At 32.8% G+C, this 23383-nt stretch overlaps 1 protein-coding gene across 4 annotated transcripts in view; it reads left to right on the top strand.

The window, feature by feature from the left end:
- HYCC1 (hyccin PI4KA lipid kinase complex subunit 1) overlaps positions 1–23383 on the top strand; it is a 71520-nt gene that overhangs the window by 18703 nt on the left and 29434 nt on the right. For all 4 annotated transcript variants that reach the window (XM_039862527.1, XM_039862529.1, XM_039862528.1 and 1 more), the window contains exons 2-7: positions 4372–4450; positions 10367–10468; positions 15946–16125; positions 16968–17048; positions 17548–17663; positions 18043–18138. In XM_039862527.1, coding sequence (XP_039718461.1) covers positions 4400–4450; positions 10367–10468; positions 15946–16125; positions 16968–17048; positions 17548–17663; positions 18043–18138 — 626 coding nt within the window. In that variant the 5' untranslated portion in view covers positions 4372–4399. The remainder of the gene's footprint in view (positions 1–4371; positions 4451–10366; positions 10469–15945; positions 16126–16967; positions 17049–17547; positions 17664–18042; positions 18139–23383) is intronic.

The following is a 23383-nucleotide window of genomic DNA, read 5'->3' as shown; positions in this document are numbered from 1 at the left end:
CATTATAATTTTAGGTTATAATTTCCTTGAGGGCTGGCAGCTGTTTGGTAGGACTCTAGCCATCAATGGACTTTAGCCCACATTTCTGTCTGGCCATACTTTGGAGCTTACAACCTGGCAGTTCCCAAGCTGAGTTCTTAAGACATAAATTTTTAGGTTGTTTTTTAGTAATATTTACTATTTTTTTTCTTCTTAAGTCCAGGACAATTGTACTTCCAGTATCCCAATTTTTTCTTCTTTTACAATATCTGCAAATTTCTGTAGGCAAATAGGAAGGGGTCTGAGTGGACTTTGATTTTTGTTCTAATTTGTTCCTGCATCTTATTAAGAGAATTTTAATGACTAGCCATTATAACAATATGAGAGCTGTCTAAAAATTTTTCATTCTTTTTAATTTAGAAAAATTTCCAAAGGATCCATTACCTGACCTTGATGAGTAGGATCTTAATAGTGACTCAGACCAATACTCTGGATGCAAGAGGCATCCCCCAAGGAGAGTGCAAAAAGATGCAACCCTCACAAGATAAAGTTAACTCCCAGAGTTAGAAAGAGCTATTCCCAGAAACAGGGAATCTTGTACCGTACTCCCCACCACTTTGAAGGGAGTGTTTATACTCCCTAAGCTCAAATCCACAGCCTACTTGACTGCCTGACAGATGCATATACATCCTCCAACTGGTAGAAAACAAGAATGAGAGGCCTCGTTTTTACCATCTCTGGGAGGAAATGGATAGACACAGAAAACTCCCTTGAGAGCTTGGTATGGCTGGACAGAAAGCAAGGTGCACCCTCTAGATAGTGGAGGCCAGAGAGAAAATATTCTCACTGGTCATAAGGCCAAGCTCTCTGAACGTATAATAAGACAAAAGGAGAGACACTAGACGCAGAGAAAGAAATAGAATTAACAAAACCTGTAAGTACTCATACCAAATAATCAAATGTTGCTAAGCCCAATAAATTAGTTTCACAAATATTTTTTCCCACTAATCTAAATTTAGAAAAGGAAAAAAAGGACACTCTTCTACCACTGGACTCTGCCAGTAGAGATTTGGGAGTCTGGTTTGGCAAGAATTCTTACCTTTATGGGCATGCTAGAGGTCCCAGGATCTTTCTGCTGCAGCAGCTTCAGGGTGAGCAGTGCTCGGCCAGTGAGGTACCTTACTAGCATATGTTCAAAGCTCCAGCTGTGCGGGAGGAAGAAACTTTCCTCTACCCTCCTAATATGTTCTTTTGGCTGAGACAGTTTAACAACAACAACAAAATAACCAAATTTAATTATATATGCATGAGAATCTCACATGCATGAGAGAGTCACAGACTCTATATGCATGAGAGGTTCAGGGACAGAAAGTTAAAATGAGGTATATAAATCTGTCATTCTGAACTAAGGATAAGGCAAGGTGCCTTGGGGCTTCAAAGAGTCATTACGGGACAATAAGAAGAGCAGATGTTCAATAATTAGTTTGTCCTGCTGTGTATATATATTAAAAAAGTTTATCTCCGATAATTCTTATTATAGGCAAGGTCCCTAATTCAAATTCTTCTGGATAGTTCAAGAGATGGGAGGGGGCTGAAATTTCTATTGAGCCCTCAGAGTCTCAAGTACCTGTAGCTCAAAATAATCTGCATACCACAGAGGCACATCTTGGTGTGAGTTGTTCTGCACCCCTACAATAGCATGGTGGCTACCTTCTAAGAGGCAGTATTTCAAGAAGACATGTCGCAGGTGCAAAGCTCTTATTAAGCTTCTGCTGGCATCGTGCTTGCTAAAGTCCTCTGGCCCAAACAGGTCATATTGCCAAGTCCAGTGTGGGAATAGACTACACAAACATGTAAGTAATAGAAGGGGTTGTTTGTTGAAGGACATAAATATTATAGTAACAGTTTACTACACATAAAAAAGAAAGTTTCAGGATATATTGGGTAGAAAAAGATCAAGTCTCAGTGGAGTATGATTTCTTTACGTTTGATTTTTTGGTAAAAAATCAGAACAAACTGTCATGTATCAGTTTGAATGCAGAAGGAGTTAGAAGGATCCAACTGTGTTTTGTTAAACTAAGATATTAAAGAAGTGTGTAAAAATGTGAAACAAAGCCATTCTTGTCAATAATTTTTTTTGTTTAGGAATATTTATTATAAAGACTATCCTTTCCCCTACTGAATTCAAGTGTCACTTTTTTTTTTAAAGAAAGAATTCCTATAACATCTATATCTGTAGATTAACATGTTTGCGTTAAATATTTAAATATGAAATAACATTATACAGGGTCTCTTTTGTCATAAACCTGGTGACCATATATGTGTAGATCTGTTTCTAGCCACTCTATTCTGTTCTATTGGTTTTTTTTTTTCTGACCCTTATTATAACACCACACTGGTTTAATTACTGTGGTTTTTTTGGTAAGCTTTATAGTAAACCTTGATATTTAGAAGTCCAAGTCCTCCAGCTCTTGTTTTTTAACATTGCTTTGACCATTCTTGATCCTTTGCATATCTCTCTTGATTCCTTCTAACTTTTTAATAATTGGTTTTAATTTTAACTAGAGAGTTATTTTGAATATTTATAAAAATTTTACCTCCCCAATTCTCTGAACTTGATTGTAGCATGGTTCTATTTGTAATAACTTTCCTTCCTAATTTACTATATAAGCAATGGATACATGTAAAAGAAAAGTCATATGCATTTATATTTACTTCATTTTGTTTCACAAATATTTATAATATAATAGGGTAAAAACAAGCAGATCCAGGCAAATAGAAAATAAGTGGAAGAGTGTACTATAAAACAATAGAAAAGAGTAGTTCAGGCCTGTTATTTTTTGGACAATTAGGGCAGAAACTTTGACTCTCATTTTATTTAATCAAAGCAAAGAGAATCAGTTATGAGGTTCACAGTATCCCTAATGCAAAAGCAAACCAATTACTCTAAAGGAGTTTTTTCCTGGTACTGAATTTGAAGATGTGAATTTTTTTCCCTTCTGTTAGATTTAAAAGGGATTATAACGTGATCTAGCAGTGTTTTCAGTAACATTTTGAACATATTTCCAAAGTGCAGTTTATCTGAATGAGAACTCTATGAAATCAGTAATATGCTACAAATATGTGGTTTTCTGATAGTCTGATTTGATCCAAGGATCCAATAAAAAATAAATGGGCTATTTTTATTTTAAAAATAAAATGCATATCTCTCAAGTAATTCTTCATGAATATATTTTAAGAATGTATAACTCTTCGTGAATATATATATGTATATATATTTTTAACCATATTTTTCATGGGAATTAGGCAACAGAAACTTTAGAATGTATTCTTTGGCAGGAACCTTGTGTTGCCAGTTAAGGCATATCTACATACTTTGATAGCTGAGTGGAGGCTATACAAGTTGATATTCTTCAATAATAATATTGCATAATAATAATGCTTTGTTGCCAGGTACTGTAATAAGTTTTTTTATTTGCATTTTTTTCATTGAATCCTACTTCACAGATAAGAAAAGTAAAGCAAATAACTTGCCCAAGGTTATATTTCAAGTAAATAACAGAATCAGGATTCAGTTTCTGGCAATTCTGCTTCAGTTTCTACTACTTGATAATGCTGATGAAAATTAAGAAGCCTAATGTGGGATTTGTTCCTGAATTAGGAGGTTCGGAAGATAGAGCTAAGGTTTTCCCTCAAGAAACAGTTTCTAAGTCTACTCTCATAGATGGATGAGTACAGAAAACTGCATTGTTCTTTGACAAGTTTTACTTGAGATAAATTTGTTTTGCATTCCTTTAGCTTCCTTTTTTCTTATTTATACCTAAGTAATTTCAATCTTCTGAGAAACTGTTGTTGAATATGGTCATTGTCATGGGTATTATCACTTTTACTTTTGTTTTATAAATGTTAAGCTTTCAGGGAATGAAGTGGCTCGCTTAGATAGATAGTTATTCTTGTAAAGAATTGAAATATAAGCAAATTACTTTAATGCCTTCTGTAAAGTCAATTTTAGATGCATGTCTTTTTATAGTTTTACAGTTTAAAAATATTTTCTGCAATTTTCTTAAGATGCATGATCTATTTGAAATTATATGATTGAAACTGGGAAAAAATGTCCAGTATGTCTTGCAGCTGGCATTCCTGAAAGCTGAATGGAAATTGCAGAGCCAATTTCATCATGTTATGATATTTATACTTTTATCAAAATTCTTGCATTTTAATGCTTGTTTGTGCACATTGGTTTTGAAATGAACTCAGTGATTTACATTTGAAATTGCTTTAATTTCACAAACAAGAAATACCTAAATTTTATAGGTTTATTTCTATCCATAGTAATCTGGCTATAAAGAAGATGTATTCAACATTTTAATGATTTTCTATGTTAATTTTCAGATTGAAGGTTTATAACAAATGTGGAAGGATGTTCACTTCAGAGAAAGGAGTTGTGGAGGAATGGTTGTCAGAATTTAAGGTAATATTTATGATTTTAATATAATAATTATATTCCAAAGAAGTTTTGTCTGGAGTTTAAATTCCAGTTTCCTTTTTTTATATGACTGAAAAGCTAAATATCTGTGGAAGCAAAAGTTATGTTCCAACAAATCTTAATAGGGAATTATTTACACATAGTAATCTTTTCTGGAGATCAATTCCTTTTTTCTTCAAGTGGTTCAAAGAGTTTATTTTCTCCCTTTCATGGCAACAACAGAAAGAATGGTGAAAGTCTTTGAATGTTGATGTAACTCTCTCCAACCACCATCAAAGATTCAGTGTTGAAATGTTTCTCTCAATTTATGTAATGGAAGTAGGCTTGATCGACAACGCAGAAAAGATGGGAAGATATTTACCCAATTTTCTACCAGGATATCTTTCTCTAGGTAGCTAACCTAGTGGCAATATATAAGGCATATATAACTTTTGGTTACTTGACAAAAATAAAACTTCTGTTTTCCCGTTTCATGAACTCTTCTACAATAGCTAAAATTGTGTTGCTTGAACAAGTTCTCCTTATCCTTTAGGTCTCATTGTTACACGTAATTATGTGAGCTTCATGATCATAGAATGAAAGGTTTGGGCTGCAATTGTCACCGTTTTGTTCAGCCCAATCAGCCCAAGTCCTTTAGAGACAAACATACAGTCTGACAAAGTCAGACTTTTTGGCTTATTTCAGTGAGGGAGACTATACAGCGGGTATCATACAGGCATCTCGCCAGAGAAAAGATAAAATTGTTATACAATTTTGAGGAAGGGTGAAGTTTAGATGAAATTTAAATGGAGCAGTATTTTGATGGACTCAGAACAAAGCAGAACTGAATGCGCATAGGGTCAAGAACTGGTCTCATTGCAGAGTAGACCCAGAGTCTTGTTGTCTTGGAAACTACAAAGTTAGCATCTATGTGGAACATTGTGTTCAGAAACCCCTTCTCTGAAACTCTGCACCTGGGCTGGAAATCAAGCTTGTTTCTCTGTGTCAAGGTGACTTAGATCCTCCAGGCAAGAGTGGGTGTTTCGTTTTACAGGTATATTTTAAAACAGCAAAGTTTTTGATGTCTATGATTTTAGATAACAAGAATTCTCAGTGAGTAAGAATACAATAGTCACACACAAAAAAGAAGATTGTTATGACACTTTTCAGTTGCAGTGTGTCCTTGAGAGAAGCAAAGCTTCCCATTAATTTTGCAGCTGGTCTTATCTGTCACTGTTATCTCATCCTGATGAAGGAATGTCTGGGCACATTTTTACTTTGTCTGCTTTTATAGTCATAAATTGAGTATCCTTTGGAACTCCTAAGTCGTCATAAAGTGATGTAGAATATTGTAAAAGTGCTCTATATAAAGTACCTTCTACATATTGTAATAGTTTGATTAAATCTTCTATGTGCTTTTTTTCTACATATGTTGTCTTTGTAAATGGGTATTCAAGATATTTTTAAGTCTTTTTCTGCTTCAAGAGTGTTTAGCTTTGTTCATTATATCATGATTTTTTTTTTGGCAAGCTGATAAAAATTGTCAAATTTAACAACTGAGTACCACTTCTAGGGCATTCTTATGTTTAATGGTGAAATCGAATTTGCAAAACCAAATATAGCCTGTTACTTATTCTTTAATATGGGAGTTGTAGAAAAAGAGCATGTTAAAGGATGGAGTGTAGGGGAGGGGTCAACTGCCAAGGCAAATAATTGAAAACCATGACTTTTCCTTCCCATCTGTTTGTTTATGCCCTTCCCCTCCTGGCTTGGATATATAGATACCCTAGGAAGTGTAGCATCAAGGGGTAAGTGGGGGAGGGGGAGCAGGGAGAGGCAGGGGGCCGTGCAGCAGTAAGGACAGCAGTATGCCTTGTGTTTGAGGAAGTGGGTGGTTGGGGGTAAGGGTTGCATGGATGGCGTATAGAAGAGAAAACCAGAGTGGTTACAATGGTAAGTTGGTTACTTTGAGAAAAGAAGTAAATATAAAGAGGATAATGGGAGACAGATTTCTCTGTGTCTAAGAAAGGAATTAGAAACATAGAATAGGGAAAGGGGAGAAAGAACCCTAAAGTGTTAGACTGGAATTAGAAGAATCAGTATGAACTTATGGGTCTAAATATGTAAGTGATATATTTGCATATGTATATCCATATATTTATGCATACATGTATTTCCTAGCTTTGTTCACTAAGTGGACCAAGAAGCAATGGCACCCCAGTAGCAATGAGTACACCAAGCACACAGATCTTGTTTTCTAAATACCATCTTCCACTTACAGAAACTAAGATGTGAATAAACAAAGTATTATCTAAGTAATATTTTATCAATAAAACATGTATTATGTGAGTAGTGATATTGTATTGAAATTTTTATAAATTTAATTCAAGGGTAAGGAAACTTTTCTATTGGGAGGAGGGGAGTGAAATCCTGTACCCTATGAAATAAAAAGTAATTTAATTTAATTTTTTCCTAACCATGCAAGATTAAAATTATCCAATTTTCAATCAATTTGGTATAACAAATGTTTTAAATTATTGTCAAGTCTACATCATAGTCATTTAAAAAGGAAAACTGTTTCCTAATCCTTGGTTAATTTGGTAAGCATTTCTGAAAATTATTTGCTCTGTTATTTTGAATTGTATTAATGTATGTTGAATTTAGCTCTGTTTCTGTTTGATAAAGAGATTAAGGTTTCATGTAAACAGCAGTATCTAAAGGTAACAGAAGATAGAAAAGTGCTTGAGAACAAACATCTTAAGTACTTTTTAAATTAGAGTGTCTTGTCTTTTGAAATATTTGTGATGTTCATTACATATTTTGGTTAAAATATTTAAGAAAGGAATTTTGAGGATATATCTATATATATTTAGAAAAAGCCTTTGTTTAGTTGTTTTATGTAATAACCGTGGTATTAATAAGGCCAAGATCATCATGATTGGTAAAGTTGTCCAAAGTACATTGAGCTGAGAAGTGAGAAACCCTTTAATATAGTCATAATTCTTCTGTTACATGGTTTTACGATATTGTACAAATTACATAACTTCATTGGGTCTCAGTATTCTCATAAGAAAAATTGAAGTAGGTGGTCTGTGAAGATGATTTTAGCCCTACACTGTTCTATGGTCACTGTCTGAACTCCCAGCCTCATAACCTCACCCAACATGCTCTCAAATGCACAAAGACAACACAATTTGCTTTGTGCAAATCTCTCCCCCGACCTTTGGAAGAACTATTCAATATATCCTCTGGCTTTGGGCTCTTATTGTTAGTACTCTATATACCAACAAAATGATTAGACTGGGACTTTTTTATTTTAAAATTTCATAAATAGTTTGATTTCTAGCTTTTCAAAGATTTGTAATATATTCGTAACAATGCTATGTGTGGATTTAACTAGCATATTTCCAGACTCCTAATTTTTTTGATTTTCTGGTAGTCACTGAATTTCAATATGTGATTCAAAATCCAGTCTGATGTATAATATTGTTGAACAGAATTGTTTTATTTATTGGTTCTCCACCCATCTGTCCATCTTCATTAATTCTCTTCTACCCAACCCATATCACATCCTTACATTTTTTTAAAAACCATCTGTCAAATGATACTTTAGTACGAAGCATCTGTCTTCAAATTTTGCCAAGACAATTTTCCAACATAATTTCCCATTATTACTTTTTTTTTTTTTGTCTCCTGTTCTGCCTTCTGAAAAGTGAGACAGCTTAACTAGTATTTAAGAAGGCCAGTACCTTTGAACTAGTACAGTGCCGGAAAATTTAAAGGTTTGCTGTAACACTATTTAAATCATTAGGTTCTTTCACATCTTAAGTTTTTCAAAGCACTGATCATAAACACAGCAGTTATATTTTCTCCCCTTCTATAAACAAAGTAACTTTTCCCATTTACAGAATTAAATAATTACAGAATTATGATAAAATGTAGTAGTTCACTACACTAATTTTTTAGGAGATCTTTTCTTTCATTTAGCAGTAGTAGCCTAGGTCCAGGGTATTTTCTAGAGCTTACTTTTCAGAAAATAGCTAGTTGTCCTTTAGTCTTTATTTCACAGAAAATATTATATCTCATGAGAGTTAATTGGTACATAAACTAAAAATTGTAGTTCACATTTTAATCAATGTTCCATTTTTAGCCTTTCTACTCACTAATAATTTTTTAAAGGTTTATATTTCAATTCACTTAAGTTTAAAGTTTTATAGTTAGACACATGTATATACATAATATTTTACATATGTAATTCAGGTTCATTTCCATTCAGGGGATTAGAAATCTGCTGTTTATTTGACTATTATTTCCCTTTATATAAATTCCCCTAGTATAGGTTACTATTGGTCAAATAATGGAAATGGAATGTTGCCTGGAGATCTTTTGTTACATGCTTTTGAAATATTGAAGAATGCCCTAATCTCCTTTTTATGTAAGCAGTTGCAGTGAAACTACCCCCCACTCCGCCTCCAAGAATGGTAAAAGGTTCCCAGATAGTTCACATTTACTTACCACTCTGGTAAACTATCTTATTAAATTTGAAAAAGAATCTATTCGCTTATATATCCTAAGGTGAAATGTGACCTAATTTTAAAGAATCTATTGAAGCATAAACAGTAACAGTGTATATTTCTTATTCTGTTCATCTATAATATACCCCTTCAGCAAAAGTTTGAGTATGAGGCCTTGTGCTGAGTGATGTGGATGGAGAGACAATAAGATAGTTCTTGTTCTCAAGGAACTCAACAATAAAGTTAAAATGAATCAAATATCCTTATTATAAAAAATGCATGCTGCTTAATTTTCTGCATATAGTTATGCACACATATATCTGTGTACACTAACCATAATCCACTTTAAATCATGAAATGCTAGGATATGGAACATGTAAGAAATAGTGTATGTCTTGGAATGACTGTTACCAATATTTCGAGACATATCTACTGCAAGATTAACATCTGTTAATTGATTGACTGAAGGAAGTAATTTGCATAAGAAAGAATAATGACTTGGGAGACAGATGTTAAGGAAGGGGTATACTCTAGAAGGATAGGTTTTTATAATTTGTCATAATAAAATGTTTTGTTTTTGTTTTTGTCTTTTTTCAGATTTCCCTACTACTTTTACCCAAAACCGTTTGACTTACTACTGGAATTTTATCTCCTCCCACTTTCCTCTGGTCATGGTGTCCTTTCTGAATGAGTGGTGCTGGCAAGCTGTGATTAGTTGTTCATATATTTTAAATAGCATAAGGAAAACAAATTTGTTGGTAGTGTGGCTACTTTTTTCTCCATTTCTGAGGAGTCTAAAATTTTCCCCCAGTTCTATAAAGAACAGCCTTACCTAAGAGTCACAATATGTAACTCAGAAGTTACTTTGATAATGATCCGTGGTGTTAAGGTTTGAAATATTATTAGATCTCTATATAATAATGTTCCTTAATAGAATATTTATTAAGTAGCAGGGTCAATAGGCTAATGAGATTTATAACTTATATAATGCTGCAGAAAATGTATCTCTGGCTTTATACATGGTTTATATTCTCATTTCTAACCCCAAACTGTGATCAATGATGAAGTTGATGTTAATTTATGTCCCTGTTGATGATAAGAGGATTAAATATATTTTTTGTTTTATTTTTGCAATTATTTTGTTGAGGTATAATTCACATAACATAAAATTCATTGTTTTAAGATGAAAATACAGTAGTTTTTAGTATATTCATGATGTTGTACAAGCAATACTAGCATCTAATTCTAGGACATTTCTATCACCCCCAAAGGAAACTCAATGCCTATTAGTCGCTCCTGACTCTCCCTTCCCCCAATCTCTGGCAACAGCTAATCTACTTTCTGTCTATGGATTTGCCTATTCTGGACATTTCATAAAAATAGAATGTATTCTTTTAAATTTGTCTAGACACTACCAGAAACATCTTTACAAAGTTATGCCACAAATTTGAAAGACAAGAGTTCTTTAGTTTCATCTCTCTATAAAGTTATCCAGGAGCCACAAAGTGAGGTAAGTACTTTTACAGTTTATTATACTAGTACAAGTTTTTACAGTTTTATTGTGAAATATATATATGGTGGTGAGAAAAATTCTGTGTTTAAAGAATTATATATTATGGAGTGTTTAACTGATTACCTTTGAGAAGTGGGGTGGAGAGGATAAGAGAAGACTACTTTATTTTCAAAAAATGGCAGAGTAAAAACAAAACTGTAATAAAATCAAATCCAGTGTACCATCCCCCAGGCCAAGAAATAGAATTATTAGCATATTCCAAAGCCATCTCTGAACATGTTTCTTTCTTTCTTTCTTTCTTTCTTTCTTTCTTTCTTTCTTTCTTTCTTCTTTCTTTCTTTCTTTCTTTCTTTCTTCTTTCTTCTTTCTTCTTTCTTTCTTTCTTTCTTTCTTCTTTCTATCTATTTGTCTGTCTGTCTGTCTGTCTTGCTGGAGATAGCTTAGAAAAATCTGGGTCACTACATTCATTTATTCATTCAGCAAATATATGTGTGCCCATTGTGAGCCAGCTGCGAGCCAAGGTAATAGAAAATCAAAGATGAATAACACATGGTCTCTATCCCCCCAAAAAGAAAGGGTCATAGAAAATAAGTAAACACCTGCTTTCAAGGCAATGCTTAACTGAGTCTAGATGGATATGCATGAGTTTGCCAGATGTGCAAGATAAAAAGAACATTTGCGCCTTAAGGATAGTATATGGAGTCCTGAGAAAAGGCGCAAGGCATTTAAAGAATGGTGAGTAGTTTTGTCCAGCTGGTGCTTTCCCAGTCCTCTTTTTTTTCTCATGCCCCATCTCCTTTTCTATTTTTTTAGACACAAATTTAGTTTGAAGTAATAAAATTATCTATATTCCAGAATCTGGAATATAGATAATTTTATTACTTCAAACTTACAAATCCCACAATTCATATAGAAATAGAAAAGCTTTGGAAATAGCATGGAAAATAAAGAGACATGGCACGTGGAACAAAGCAAGTAGGCTAATGCAGTAGTTAACAAGAGAAGATAAGACTGTGATAGGAACTGAAGCTGGAAAGATGGGTTTAGTTTGTGACCGTGGTGGGTCATGAAATCTATCATAAGCAGTTTAGACTTTTTTTGCTCCGAAGGGATGACTTGATCAGGTTATTCTTTTAGGAAGGTGGCTATGTGAAGGATAGATTGGAGAATGGAAAAATTTGAAAACAAGAAGATTAGTAGGAAGGAGGTTATGAAAATAGCCTAGGAGGGAGCTGTTTAGAACCTGAACTAGGGAGTGTCAGTTGGAATAGGAAGAGGTAAAGTAGAGGCGAGAAATATGAGGTATATAATTTTGTTTTCGTACTTTAAGTTTGGTAGACTCTAACACAAGGGTAAAATAACTTATACTCTGGAATCCAATTCTATATGGACCTATGTGCCTTTGAGATGAAACTATCAAAACTAGAGTCTTTTGTTATTTGAGTAGTTAACTTCTTTTAAGGGAGCCTTTTAAGCTTCTGCTGTATATGCTATAAAGTACATCATGAATTTTAGGTGCTGAAGAAAAGATTAGTGAGTATATCGACAAGCCAAAATGTTAACTGGAATAACTAAATAGAACAATCACATTTTTCTTGTCTTTCCCACCTCCCTCCAAAGCTTCTTAACTTGTGTAGTATATATAGGTGCATTGTTTTCTTGAAGGGTTTTTAGTTTTTTGTGTTTGGGTAGAAGCCATTTTAAAGATTTCTATGTTTAAGGGAGAATTACTTCACCAAAACAGACTTAATAGCTGTGTGCTTTAAAGAATTTTTTTTTATTTTTATCGTTTCATGCTTAGTATTTTTGAAAGACTTAAAAATTATTCCTCTGATGAAGTGTATTTTAACCAGGCTACTTTGAATAGAGTCTGTGAGGTAAATTTCTTATGGGCTAGTTTGGTTCACAGCATTTCTTTTATTCAGATTAATAGTGAATACAGCTCTAATGGTTCATGGCTTTATTTCTCAAACACAAATTTCTCCACACATATGTAATGACCCCTAAATGAACTATCTCCTGTTCAGTAAGTGCTGATCTCCCACTTGGATGTTGCAGCAATATCAAGTTACTATAAAAGTTACTAAATGCTTCCTTTCAATTTCTGTATTTATATTGTTGGGGACTGGTAACAGTTTGTGGATGGTCTTCAGTCCATGGACCACACATTTACAAGCACTGGTTTAGGACGTTTTGCACATAAGTTTGTTTTATGTTTTTTTGCCTGATCCATGTAGTGAAGACAGTGTGTATTCTGTATTCTTAAAAGGCAACTCAATCTTTAAAAATCCATTTAGAAGTACTTCTAAAATATAACAGTATAATTTACTTTTACATCACAACCTTCTTTTTATTCTTTAGAATATTTTGTTTCTTAATTTGGAGATATTCTAAAAGAGTTGTTATTGTCTTTTGGCATTTTTGAAATCTGAGACATTGGTTCTGGTATTACTTGAAGTCTGGCAAATTTGGTATTTGGATTCTACTAATAGTACTTTTTCATTATTCAGTTTAATTCACTTAATAAATATTTGTTGAACCCATATAACATGCCAAAAATCACTTTTAAATATAGCAGTAGACAAAAGAGACTAAATTCTTGATCTCATAGATTAGAATTTGTATGCTGGTAGGTGAGATAGATATTAAACAAATATCTAAATGTAAAATACAATGTCATTTAGTGACAAAACTAGGAAGATAAATGAAGTGGAGTAGGAGGAGTTCGTGTTGGGACTGAGGGGGTGATGGTTGAATCAAGGTCTGAATTGGAGGGAGAATTAGAGGGCAAGAACATTCCAGGAGAAGGAACAGAAAGTGCAAAGGCCCTGAGATAGGTATGTGTGGTGTGTTCAAGGGACTCTAAAGAGGCAGTTTATGGTACAATGTGGTTTTCTTGACTGGTGTTTTTAACTGACTTTAACTTTACGATAGGTATATAATTAGAGGCTAACAGTGCTTAAGTCTGCCAGGAAAACAGCTGTCTTTTGAAAGAGCCACATAAAGTCTCTTTGATGTCCTAGTCGTAGGGAACCAAGAGTGAAGGGAGGGTCAGTTCAATGGCAACTGGCATTTGAATAGTAGTGTCCTTCCAATTTTTAAAATCTATATCCTACCTGTATTCCTCAGTAACTGTTCAATGCAGAAATAAATAAATAAATAAATGGATAGATAAATAAATAAATAAAAATTAAGGTAAAAAAAAATTGCAAGATTTTCTTTTAATTTACCAAACTTAACTGTTTCCCATCTTTTATTCCTGCTCTAGTCATTCAAAGGCATTTTAAAGTCACATTTCTATTACTATTACAAATCTCTCTTTGGATACAGAAGTCTTAGGAATGGATTGTTGTAAAAGTTCGGTTGTAACTTAGTTGCTTTAGAATGCAGAATGTATTTTAAAATGGAAAGAAGGTACATGTTGATTAGGGTCTCAATGACCCATAAGAAAACCTGTTTAACACATGGAAATATACTTGAGGTGCAGTTCTCTCTTAATAGTACTATAAAACCTACTTTCCAAACATAACAGTGTTTCCATGAGGAAATACATTCAAAAATTCAAACCAGACACCAGGAATACAGCACATCTTAATGCTGCATTGCTAGTCTCAAATATAGGTAAGTTAGATAAGTGAGACACCACTTGTATTTTCCACATTATATATCATTTTATTCTTTGACGTTTTTCATGTGTGCTTATAATCGAGTCAAAAATCTTGGCTCAAGTTCTGACCTTTGTGAGCTGTGTGATTTTGGTTAAAGTAGCCTCTGTCTCAATTTTCTTATGTAGAAAGTATGCATAATGATGTTCTACACTACAATGTTGTAAAAATTGAATGGGTTCACTTGTGTGAAAGCATTTTGCAAGGTGTAAAACACTGCACAGATATTGGTGTTTACCTCTGTTGGTTCGATATGCATAATTAATCTAATCTTATAACATAAAGTTCTACATCCCCTTTGAATCCGTCTTCATTTGGTTCTACTTTCATAAAGCAAAAACCCTTTTAATTTTGGATTTCAAACCAGTTATAAGGCCTTTTGAACATTGATTATGTGTTTATGCAGACTATTGAATAAATTTTCAACGTAAGGTTTCATAATTTTGCAGATACTCATTAGACTACATCAATGGGTTTAATTAAAGCTTTCCCAGGTATTTAGAGATGAAGGATCTCACAGTATGAGATTATCGATACTGTTCCACAAAGAAATTTTAAAAACTCCACCTGTAAGCTAAATATCCCCCTACCATTTTTTCTTTGTTCCTACCACCCTAACCCCATTCTTTCAGATTCTACCCTAAAAACTTTTCTTACTGTCTATGTATGTATGGGGTTACCTCTGGCCCTCCAGTTTCCTGTTACCTTTGTCATGCTACAGTGAATACCTGTTACCCTCTAATGACCATTTTGAGAAACAAAAGATATTCCTTAACTGTCAGAAATTAGATAATTTTTCAATAAGACTAGTTTGACTTAGTCAATGTTTATGGAAGTGTAATTTTTGCTATACCTTATGGAAATGACTTTAATTACATCCATTTTACTTTATATATCTGTTTGGAACCAAAACATCCACTGTAAATTAGTTTCTGTTCATTATAATTATTGATAGTAGAAAATTTGTTTAATAAGTTGACTTAAATCTGTTGCCTAAATTAGAAAAGTGAATGAACGGTATAATTCATTGAAAATACAGTAGCCTGATAGTTTAAATCTCTTGACAGTTGTATATGACTTGTGTATGATCAGTCATATACTTTAAGATAATACTTACCTGTAAGGATCCTTTATCTTGAGTTTCTGATTTAAAAAAAGATGTCTATTATAAAGATAGTCAGCTTTATTAACTGGATAATGTTGGGAGTGTGGTGGGAGAGGAAAGGTTATAGATAACTCCAAATCATTTTTAAAACAAAATGACAGCGATGTTTAGATTATGCAGTGGCAATTAACCATGGTTACAATAGAGATCTAGATCTAAGGGCTCTATAATTATTCAGCTACTCCACACAACAGTCATTGCTGTCAGGTGCAAGAGGTGACATAAGCTCCAGAGGTGACAGTAACTACCTAGAATTCCTATTTCAATTTCTCCAGCCCAGTAGCCAATCATTTAATATTGGCATCCTTTATCAGAATAAAGGGATATTAAGGAAGAAATGTCTTACAGCTTAAGTGTTTTAAGAAGTTAAAAAGATATGGTTTTGATAATAATACTACTGTAAGATTATAGAATATTTTAAAGTTTACAAAGTGCTTCCGAATATACTTGTTTTGCACTGTTTGCCCTTCCACTAGAGTTTGAAGTTTTACTCAATAGCTAAACAGTAAATAGTTTTGCTTCCAAAAAATGGAAACATTTATATATTTCAGTAATTAGCAATCAGGGAAAACTTTTGTATATCATATATCAGTGTCATTCAAATACAGTCCAGCCTTCGAATTAACATTTTATCTTTCTTCCAGTTGTTAGAACCTGTCTGTCACCAGCTCTTTGAATTCTATCGCAGTGGAGAGGAGCAATTACTGCGATTTACACTGCAGTTTCTTCCGGAACTGATTTGGTGCTACCTTGCAGTCTCAGCCAGCAGAAATGTGCATAGCAGTGGATGCATCGAAGCTCTTCTTCTAGGGGTTTACAATTTGGTTTGTATTTTACGTAGTTAACAAAATGTTTCCTGGCAAAAGCAAATATGTAACCTTTTCAGTAAAAGCAAATATATAATAGGAACTACTTTTCATTTTAGTAAAGCTAGTATTTGTTTTTTATCCATCAAATGACTCATAGCTCATTCTTCTAAAGATAACTTTATGGAGGTTGAGGGCTATACAAGCATACATATAATTATGTAAATAAACTTTTTTGGATTGACTGAAGACTGGAAATCAGATCATTTCAATTCTTTTATACATGTATCTGAAAATACCATTGTCGAATTTAAAATTTTTTAAACTTAAAATCCATTGTCTATAAATTGTTTGTGAACTTCACAAAAATTTAGAAGAATTTAGTTTAACATCTACCATTAATAATTCTATAAAATCTGGACTGTTTCCAGGACTCACACCATTTAACATATAGTTTGCATTACTAATAGTGTACGTATATTAATTAGTATAATATTCTATATGCTTAAGGTTTGTACTTTTTAAAATGGAAAAGAAGTTTAAGAGCCTTTTCTTGACATATTTTATAATTGTGTTAATTGATTAAGAAAATGTAACTTTTTATGTGAGAAAAATTAATGATTATTAAGACATTACATCTATATTTCAGCCATCCTTTAAAACTATATGTTACTTATATTTGAAAAATGGAAGGTGAACTCCGGGTATTTATGAATAACCAACAATGGATTATCATAATTTAAGATTTTAGTTGATTTTAAAATTTTTTTCAGGTCTTTTTTTAGACTAACAACTTAAATTAAGCTTTTAAATTTGTGTGTAAAAAATAAATATTTTAAGATTTTTTTTCACTTTTGTAGGAAATAGTTGACAAACAGGGACATAGCAAAGTATTGAGTTTTACGATTCCATCTTTATCCAAACCATCTGTATATCATGAAGTAAGTGACATTGTATCAAAATAAATTTATTTTCTCTAAGATTTGAAGTAGCTATAAGTTAATGTCTGGTTATTGAGGCAAAATTTTTTTATCAGTTTATTAGTATTTTAAAAAGTATAAAACCTGCAAAGTATTTGCTATTCTCAAAGTGAAATAAGAAATCAAAATCATTAAACTTTCAACCAAAATCTAATTGTAAGAGATCTATTGAAAGTATTCATTTTGAAGTATTTTTCTCTCCTTCTGATGGATAAGACTAGTCTATTTTTTTATAGCATTTATGTATTTTCATGGTAGAATTTTTGAAGTTAAGCTATTTTATATTTGTGGTTTATATGTTATTTATTATATCTTTGAGCAGAAAATTTAGTAGTTAGTATGAATATTTTTAAGATATATGATGTTCATGGCAATCATTCTTAGTGGTGTATGTATTCTAAATATCACATTTTCAACAGAATGTTTATTTTCCTTCTTTATTCAAATGTCTTTTCTTTAGCCTTCCAGCATTGGGTCTATGGCTCTGACCGAGAGTGCACTATCCCAGCATGGTTTGTCAAAAGTAGTGTACAGTGGACCACACCCCCAAAGAGAGATGCTGACAGCACAGAATAGGTATACTGTGGAGACATAATTTACTATCCTACCACACTGCTTAAAAAAAAAAAAAATTATTTCAGTAGATTTATAAGTAATGTTTAATGAGTTGTATGTAACAAGTTTTAAAAATATTGAGTCATTTATACAAGAGAAAAACACATCTTCCCCATTTGTCACATACTTTAGATGTCCTCTGGAACATCGAATTTTTAAGATAATTTTCATATGACTTGGAAAGTCTCTTTCCTTTTAGCTTTGTATTGTTATTGTTGTGATTATTTTGTATAGGTGTGTTCTATAACATAATATTTCTTTCCAATGCCTGCTTAACTTAATTATTGTTGACTTCTTAAAATTCTAAAGATTTGTAAATATTCTTTTGGTTTATTTTTAGGTTTGAAGTGTTGACATTCCTTTTGTTGTGCTATAATGCTACCTTAACCTATATGCCCAGTGTTTCTCTTCAATCACTGTGTCAAATTTGTTCAAGGTAAATGTTTTTAATTTTGAAATATATGCATCTAGGATTGCTAGTTTGTTACATATCTAAGTTATTTTTGTTTGGTTTAATGATTTGTTTACATTAAATAAGTTAATATGAAGCTGAGCCTAGTCAATACATAGAAAGCTCCCTATAAATGACAGTTATAAAAAAAAACAATGAAGAGGGTCAAGCTGAATAGCATTTCAATAGAATATTGAAGTAGACAAGGATCATACTATATAATTAAAAGGATGGAACTGTTACGACCTTTCAGTTTTTAGTATGTGGTTAGTTGCTGTATTGTTTGCTTTTTAAAAAATTATTATTCATTTTTATTGTGTTCTAATTTGGCACCAAGAAATAGAGATACTGGTTTTTAAATTCGTTAAAAAGAAATTGAGCCAAGAGGTTGGTTAAATAAATTATGATAGTCCTAGGGTATATTATGCAAACATTTAAAATTTTTGATTTAAAAGAGTATTTAATGATAGAATATATGTGGTGTGATTCCAGCATTGACTGAATATGACCAGAATATTTATGTCTAATTAATAGGATTATGGTTTATTTAAATTTTTTCCTGTGTGATTTTCTCTCCTGTAAATTTTCTATGATGATCATCTTACCTTTTTAAAAAACAAAAACAAAAGAAAACAAAAAAAGACACAGAAAAAGCCTTTGATAAGTCAGATAAATAAGGGAAAATATAGAATTAAGGAACTTATAGAATAATTTAGATTTGGGGAAGTTATTTAGAAAATGCAACTTTGAAAGGTTAGTAAGAAGGAGGGTAGGTAGAGCAATATTTAGAAATCAAATCAAATCAAAACAAAAAAGCAGAAATTGATGCTGAATAGGATAGAAAACCATGCACGACCAGAGGGAGAAGGGAGGTAATGAGGCAAGGCGCTTGTAGAGTCTTGCAGATGATTCCTGAATTAGAGCATAATTACATTTCCTACACCTTGGAAAATGATAGCAATGTACTGTCTCTCCCACTTACTGAGTCTTTGCAATATGTCCATTTTAAGTTGTTTAAAGTCAGAGGTGCCCAGACTTTTAAATTTCATTAGATCTGTAATATTTTTTAAAAGCTAGAATGAGTGGGGCATCTACATAGCGTTGCCAGCTTTTTGCTTTGCCAAGTCATTATATTGTAAATATCTACCTTCAACATTACTTTTTAAAAAAGAGACTATTTTAACATCAAAAAAGAAGAATGGAAGAGAAAGACAATAATTTATAAATTAAAAATGCGATATTTAACTTTCTTTGTTTCTCTTTTCACTAAGGTCCAGTGAAAACTTTGTTATGTACTAAAATGAGAATAAGGACTAACATTTCAGAAATATAGGTTTAAGGAGTAACTTGATGCAGCAGCTATCACCTGTTTAACCTAAAACACACTTCAAAAGCTCAGGTCCTACTCTGAAGCAGTGTCTTAGAGGACCCAGGAATGCATATATATATATATATATACATATATATATATATATAGTTGTAATACATTCAGATGTTCTAATACAACCTCCTAAATAAGAGCCACTTTTAATGTTTTCCTGAAACTGCTGATGGAAAACTTAGAAAAGAACATGTGTCACTGGCTTCTGTCCTGTGTAATTCCAATACACTGCCTGCCCTCTAATATAATTACTTTTACTTTCTGGGTAGAAAATTGCTAATATACCAATTTTGCCTAACCAGAGAACTGAATAATCCTTTAAGAACACAAGTAAAAGCTAGAGCTAGTTTTAAAAACAAAGAGAAACATACATTATTTAAAAACTAGCTGTAGGTATTTTGGCCAAGGAAGATTTTAGTATAAACATATTAGATTAATTTGATACCACAAGAAAAACCGATTCTTTATAAATGTTCACCATCTCTAAGAAAACAAGGAGGAAAGAGATCTAATAATTCAAAAGACTTAAGCTTTAAGTAATGCTAACCCTTAAGCCACAGAACATGATATAAGACGAACTCCATCAAATTTGTCATTCCCATTTTTTTTTTTTTTTTTTTTTATATTCCCTATAATGATATTCTCAATGGTTTAAAATCTAGTTACTCATTTCTCTTAACTTGTGGTTCCCTTGTTTATCAAATAGTCTAATTAAGATTTTCTGTACCTTTTAAAAATGAATAGAAAAGAATTAGAAAGCACTTGTATCTAATCAAGCAAAGCTTTGTCCATATCTATGGATAGAAACTGGTTACAGAACTGATCTGTGGTGATAAGTCTGTTATAAATGGTTCTGATAGTTAGAGTATAGGACTTCCTGATGACCTTAGTCCTAGTGCAGGATTTCCTGAAGAATAAAGTAATCTCGCTGTATTATGACTAATTCCATCCTTTTGGCCATGTACCCATTAGTTTTAGATTGCAGCTCAACTTGGTTGTTGATGATTATGCCAAAATGATTGCCTGGGTCATCTAGGAGGAAAGGCATGTAAATATAACCAGAAAAATTTATGGAATATCTGAGCTAGATCCAGTGACAAATGTGTCCCATTCTTTTTTTAACTTTAAGATTATAATGAATTGTGGAAGTTATTAAAATAATTTTGGACACTTCCCACCCTCTACCCCTACATACAAATCCATTCTACTGAGCAAAAATCTGTTCAGTTACCATGAGCTTTGCTTTCCTGATTCAGACCGAGGGCCAACTTGATAGCCTGTGTTTTCCTCCTACAGAGTGTGCGTGGCCCACTTGGAGAGGAGGTCTGAAAGGAGGCAAGAGCTAGACTGAATGAGTTTTAGTCAAGAAGTTTTTCTGCTAGTACTAAACATTGTATATGGCCTTCCTAAAAGGAATATACCCACCGATACTACAAATAAGTTTTGCTAGTATATATCAAAGCCCTTTAAATTTGGAGAAGTATTTTAATGTGGAATATAGTAAAGACGAAACTGTACTAAGCTAGTATGTTAAATTATCTCCCATTGTGTTCACCTGGTGAGTCACTCGGCTGACTGACTTGGATATGTATTGCTATGGATTCTTGATCAGGGTATTTCTTCCTGTGTATCGATAATGAAATCTTACCTCTCTCCTAATTCTTAAAATCAGTCGTCCTGACTACCTAAACAGATTTCTTCTTGTTTTTTTCTTTTTGTCCATTAAGGGCATCTTTGTGCAAATAAACCATTCTATGGATTAATTCTCATGACTGATAAAATTATAAGTATATCACATCTATCACTTAACACAGTGAGTGTGTGCCACTTTGTTATCATTCAATAAATAACGGCTATTATTAATTGTACTCCAATGATGAACCCATGTTAACTATGAATGTATAGCATCTCTTTCTTTTTTCTTACCTGTATGCTGTTGCCAACAGTTGTTACCAGCAATAATATTACCTTTTATATCTTATAATAGGTAATTCTTTGTTGAAGGAGCCTATAGTTGACTTTTCGTCGCTTATTATTTTATTTGCAAACTTCTTTTGCCTATCTAAATCTTCTTCATCCTTCACAATCCAATTAAAATAATCTTTTCTCCAACAACTCGAGCACTGTGTTTGCATGTAGAAAGTGATAGAAAACACAGCCTTTATTAGGCTCCCAATTTCAAAAAGCAGAAGCATGAGAACAGAAAAGTGCTCATTACTGTATAGACAATTTTTCCATTTTCTCTTTTCTCCTTTTTCTCTTTTACTTTCCCTTTTTATGTTCTCCTGGCCTTCTCCTCACTACTTAAAAAACAGAGCGGAAAAAGGTCTTGAAATTGGTTAGTTTTGTTTCATCATCTGTATCTTTTATCCAGATTGATAGAAAGTAGAACTGGGCTAAATTTTAAATATTTTTCAAATTAAAAATTAGAAAAACAGTTGTTTCCATTTTTCCGACTAGTTTCTATTCACTGATCTGATGATCTTAAGATAGTAGTTAATCTACTTTCTTTTCTACTTTGAATTCTGGTATATACATGAATAAATATTCTCTTCAGTGAGTCTCAATGGAATCGGGCCTTCAAATCATTTTGTGGTTTAAACGCAGAGTTTATTGACAACAGTCTCAAAAGTTTACTTTCAGTCTAAGAATGAGACATTGTTTCTCAATAGAGAATGAGAATTAGGGCAAGAGTTTTCCTCACTTACAAATCGATACTTTAGAACCTCTCCCAGAAATGTAGTAACAAAATATGCCTTCCAAAGGGATTTTTCTGTTAACATGGTTTATGATTTTGGGAGAGATCTATGTGACCATAAAGTAAATTTAAAATAGAAATAAGAGTTATGCTACTCAGCTGCTCTTTTGTAAGGTAAGGTCCTTATGTTTTGGATTTGTGAAAGGAAATCAGTTAACTTCAGAGTATTCCTGTGATGAACAGAGGAATCAGGCATTCATGTGATAGGTAGCTTTATTGATTGTTTTTGTTTTGTTCTGCATTTTATTTAAATTCAGTGAAGGATCTATGAGAAAAGAATATCCTTGAAAAGAGTGATCAGAGAACTGAGGAGTGAACCAGAGAATTCTTAATTATTAAAAGAAAAGAATGGAGAAAAGAGGGTAAAGAGATACATTATTAGTTAATAATGTAGCTGGATAGGACTAGATTATTTTGGGTCTCGGCTCAAATATTACCTCTTGGGAGAGGCCTCCCATGACCATCTTTTCTAAAGTAGCAGCTTCTCATCCCAGTTTATTACCTTTTAGCACTTAAAACACTGTCATTACCTTGTTTGTTCATCTAGTATAAATCTGTCAACTGCTGGAACTTCATGGGGTGAGAACTTGGATGTTTTGTTTACTGCTGTATCCTCAGAGTTTAGAGAAGTACATGGCATACAGTAGAAACTATTTGTTGAATGAATGAGTGATAGATGATCTCGTTCACTTCAGATTTATGATACATTAAATACAATTATGATTAAAGGAAATAATTTGGTTTTTACTTTTAAAATATTTTTCAGTGATAAATGCAAAATTCCTACACTCTATTACTACAGTTTGGGTAAAGTTTTAGTAGTTACAAAAAAACTAACTTCTATGGTCTGAATGTTTGTGTCCCCCTAAAATTCATATGTTGAAATCCTAATGCCCAATGTGATGGTGTTAGGGGGTAGGGCCTTTGAGTGGTGCTTAGGTCGTGAGGGTGGGGCCTTCATGAATGGGATCACTGTGTTCTTAGCCAGGAGGCTCTCTTGCCCCTTCTGCCATGTGAAGATACAGCAAGAAGTCTGTAGCCCTGAAGGGGGAGGTCCCTCATCTGACCATAATGGCACCCTGATCTTGTGC

The sequence above is a fragment of the Pteropus medius genome, unplaced genomic scaffold (assembly GCF_902729225.1).
Source record: "Pteropus medius unplaced genomic scaffold, Ma_sr-lr_union100, whole genome shotgun sequence".
Taxonomy (NCBI): Eukaryota; Metazoa; Chordata; class Mammalia; order Chiroptera; family Pteropodidae; genus Pteropus; species Pteropus medius.
The sequence above is the reverse complement of the archived record's forward strand: the minus strand, read 5'-3'. Positions and strand labels throughout refer to the sequence as shown.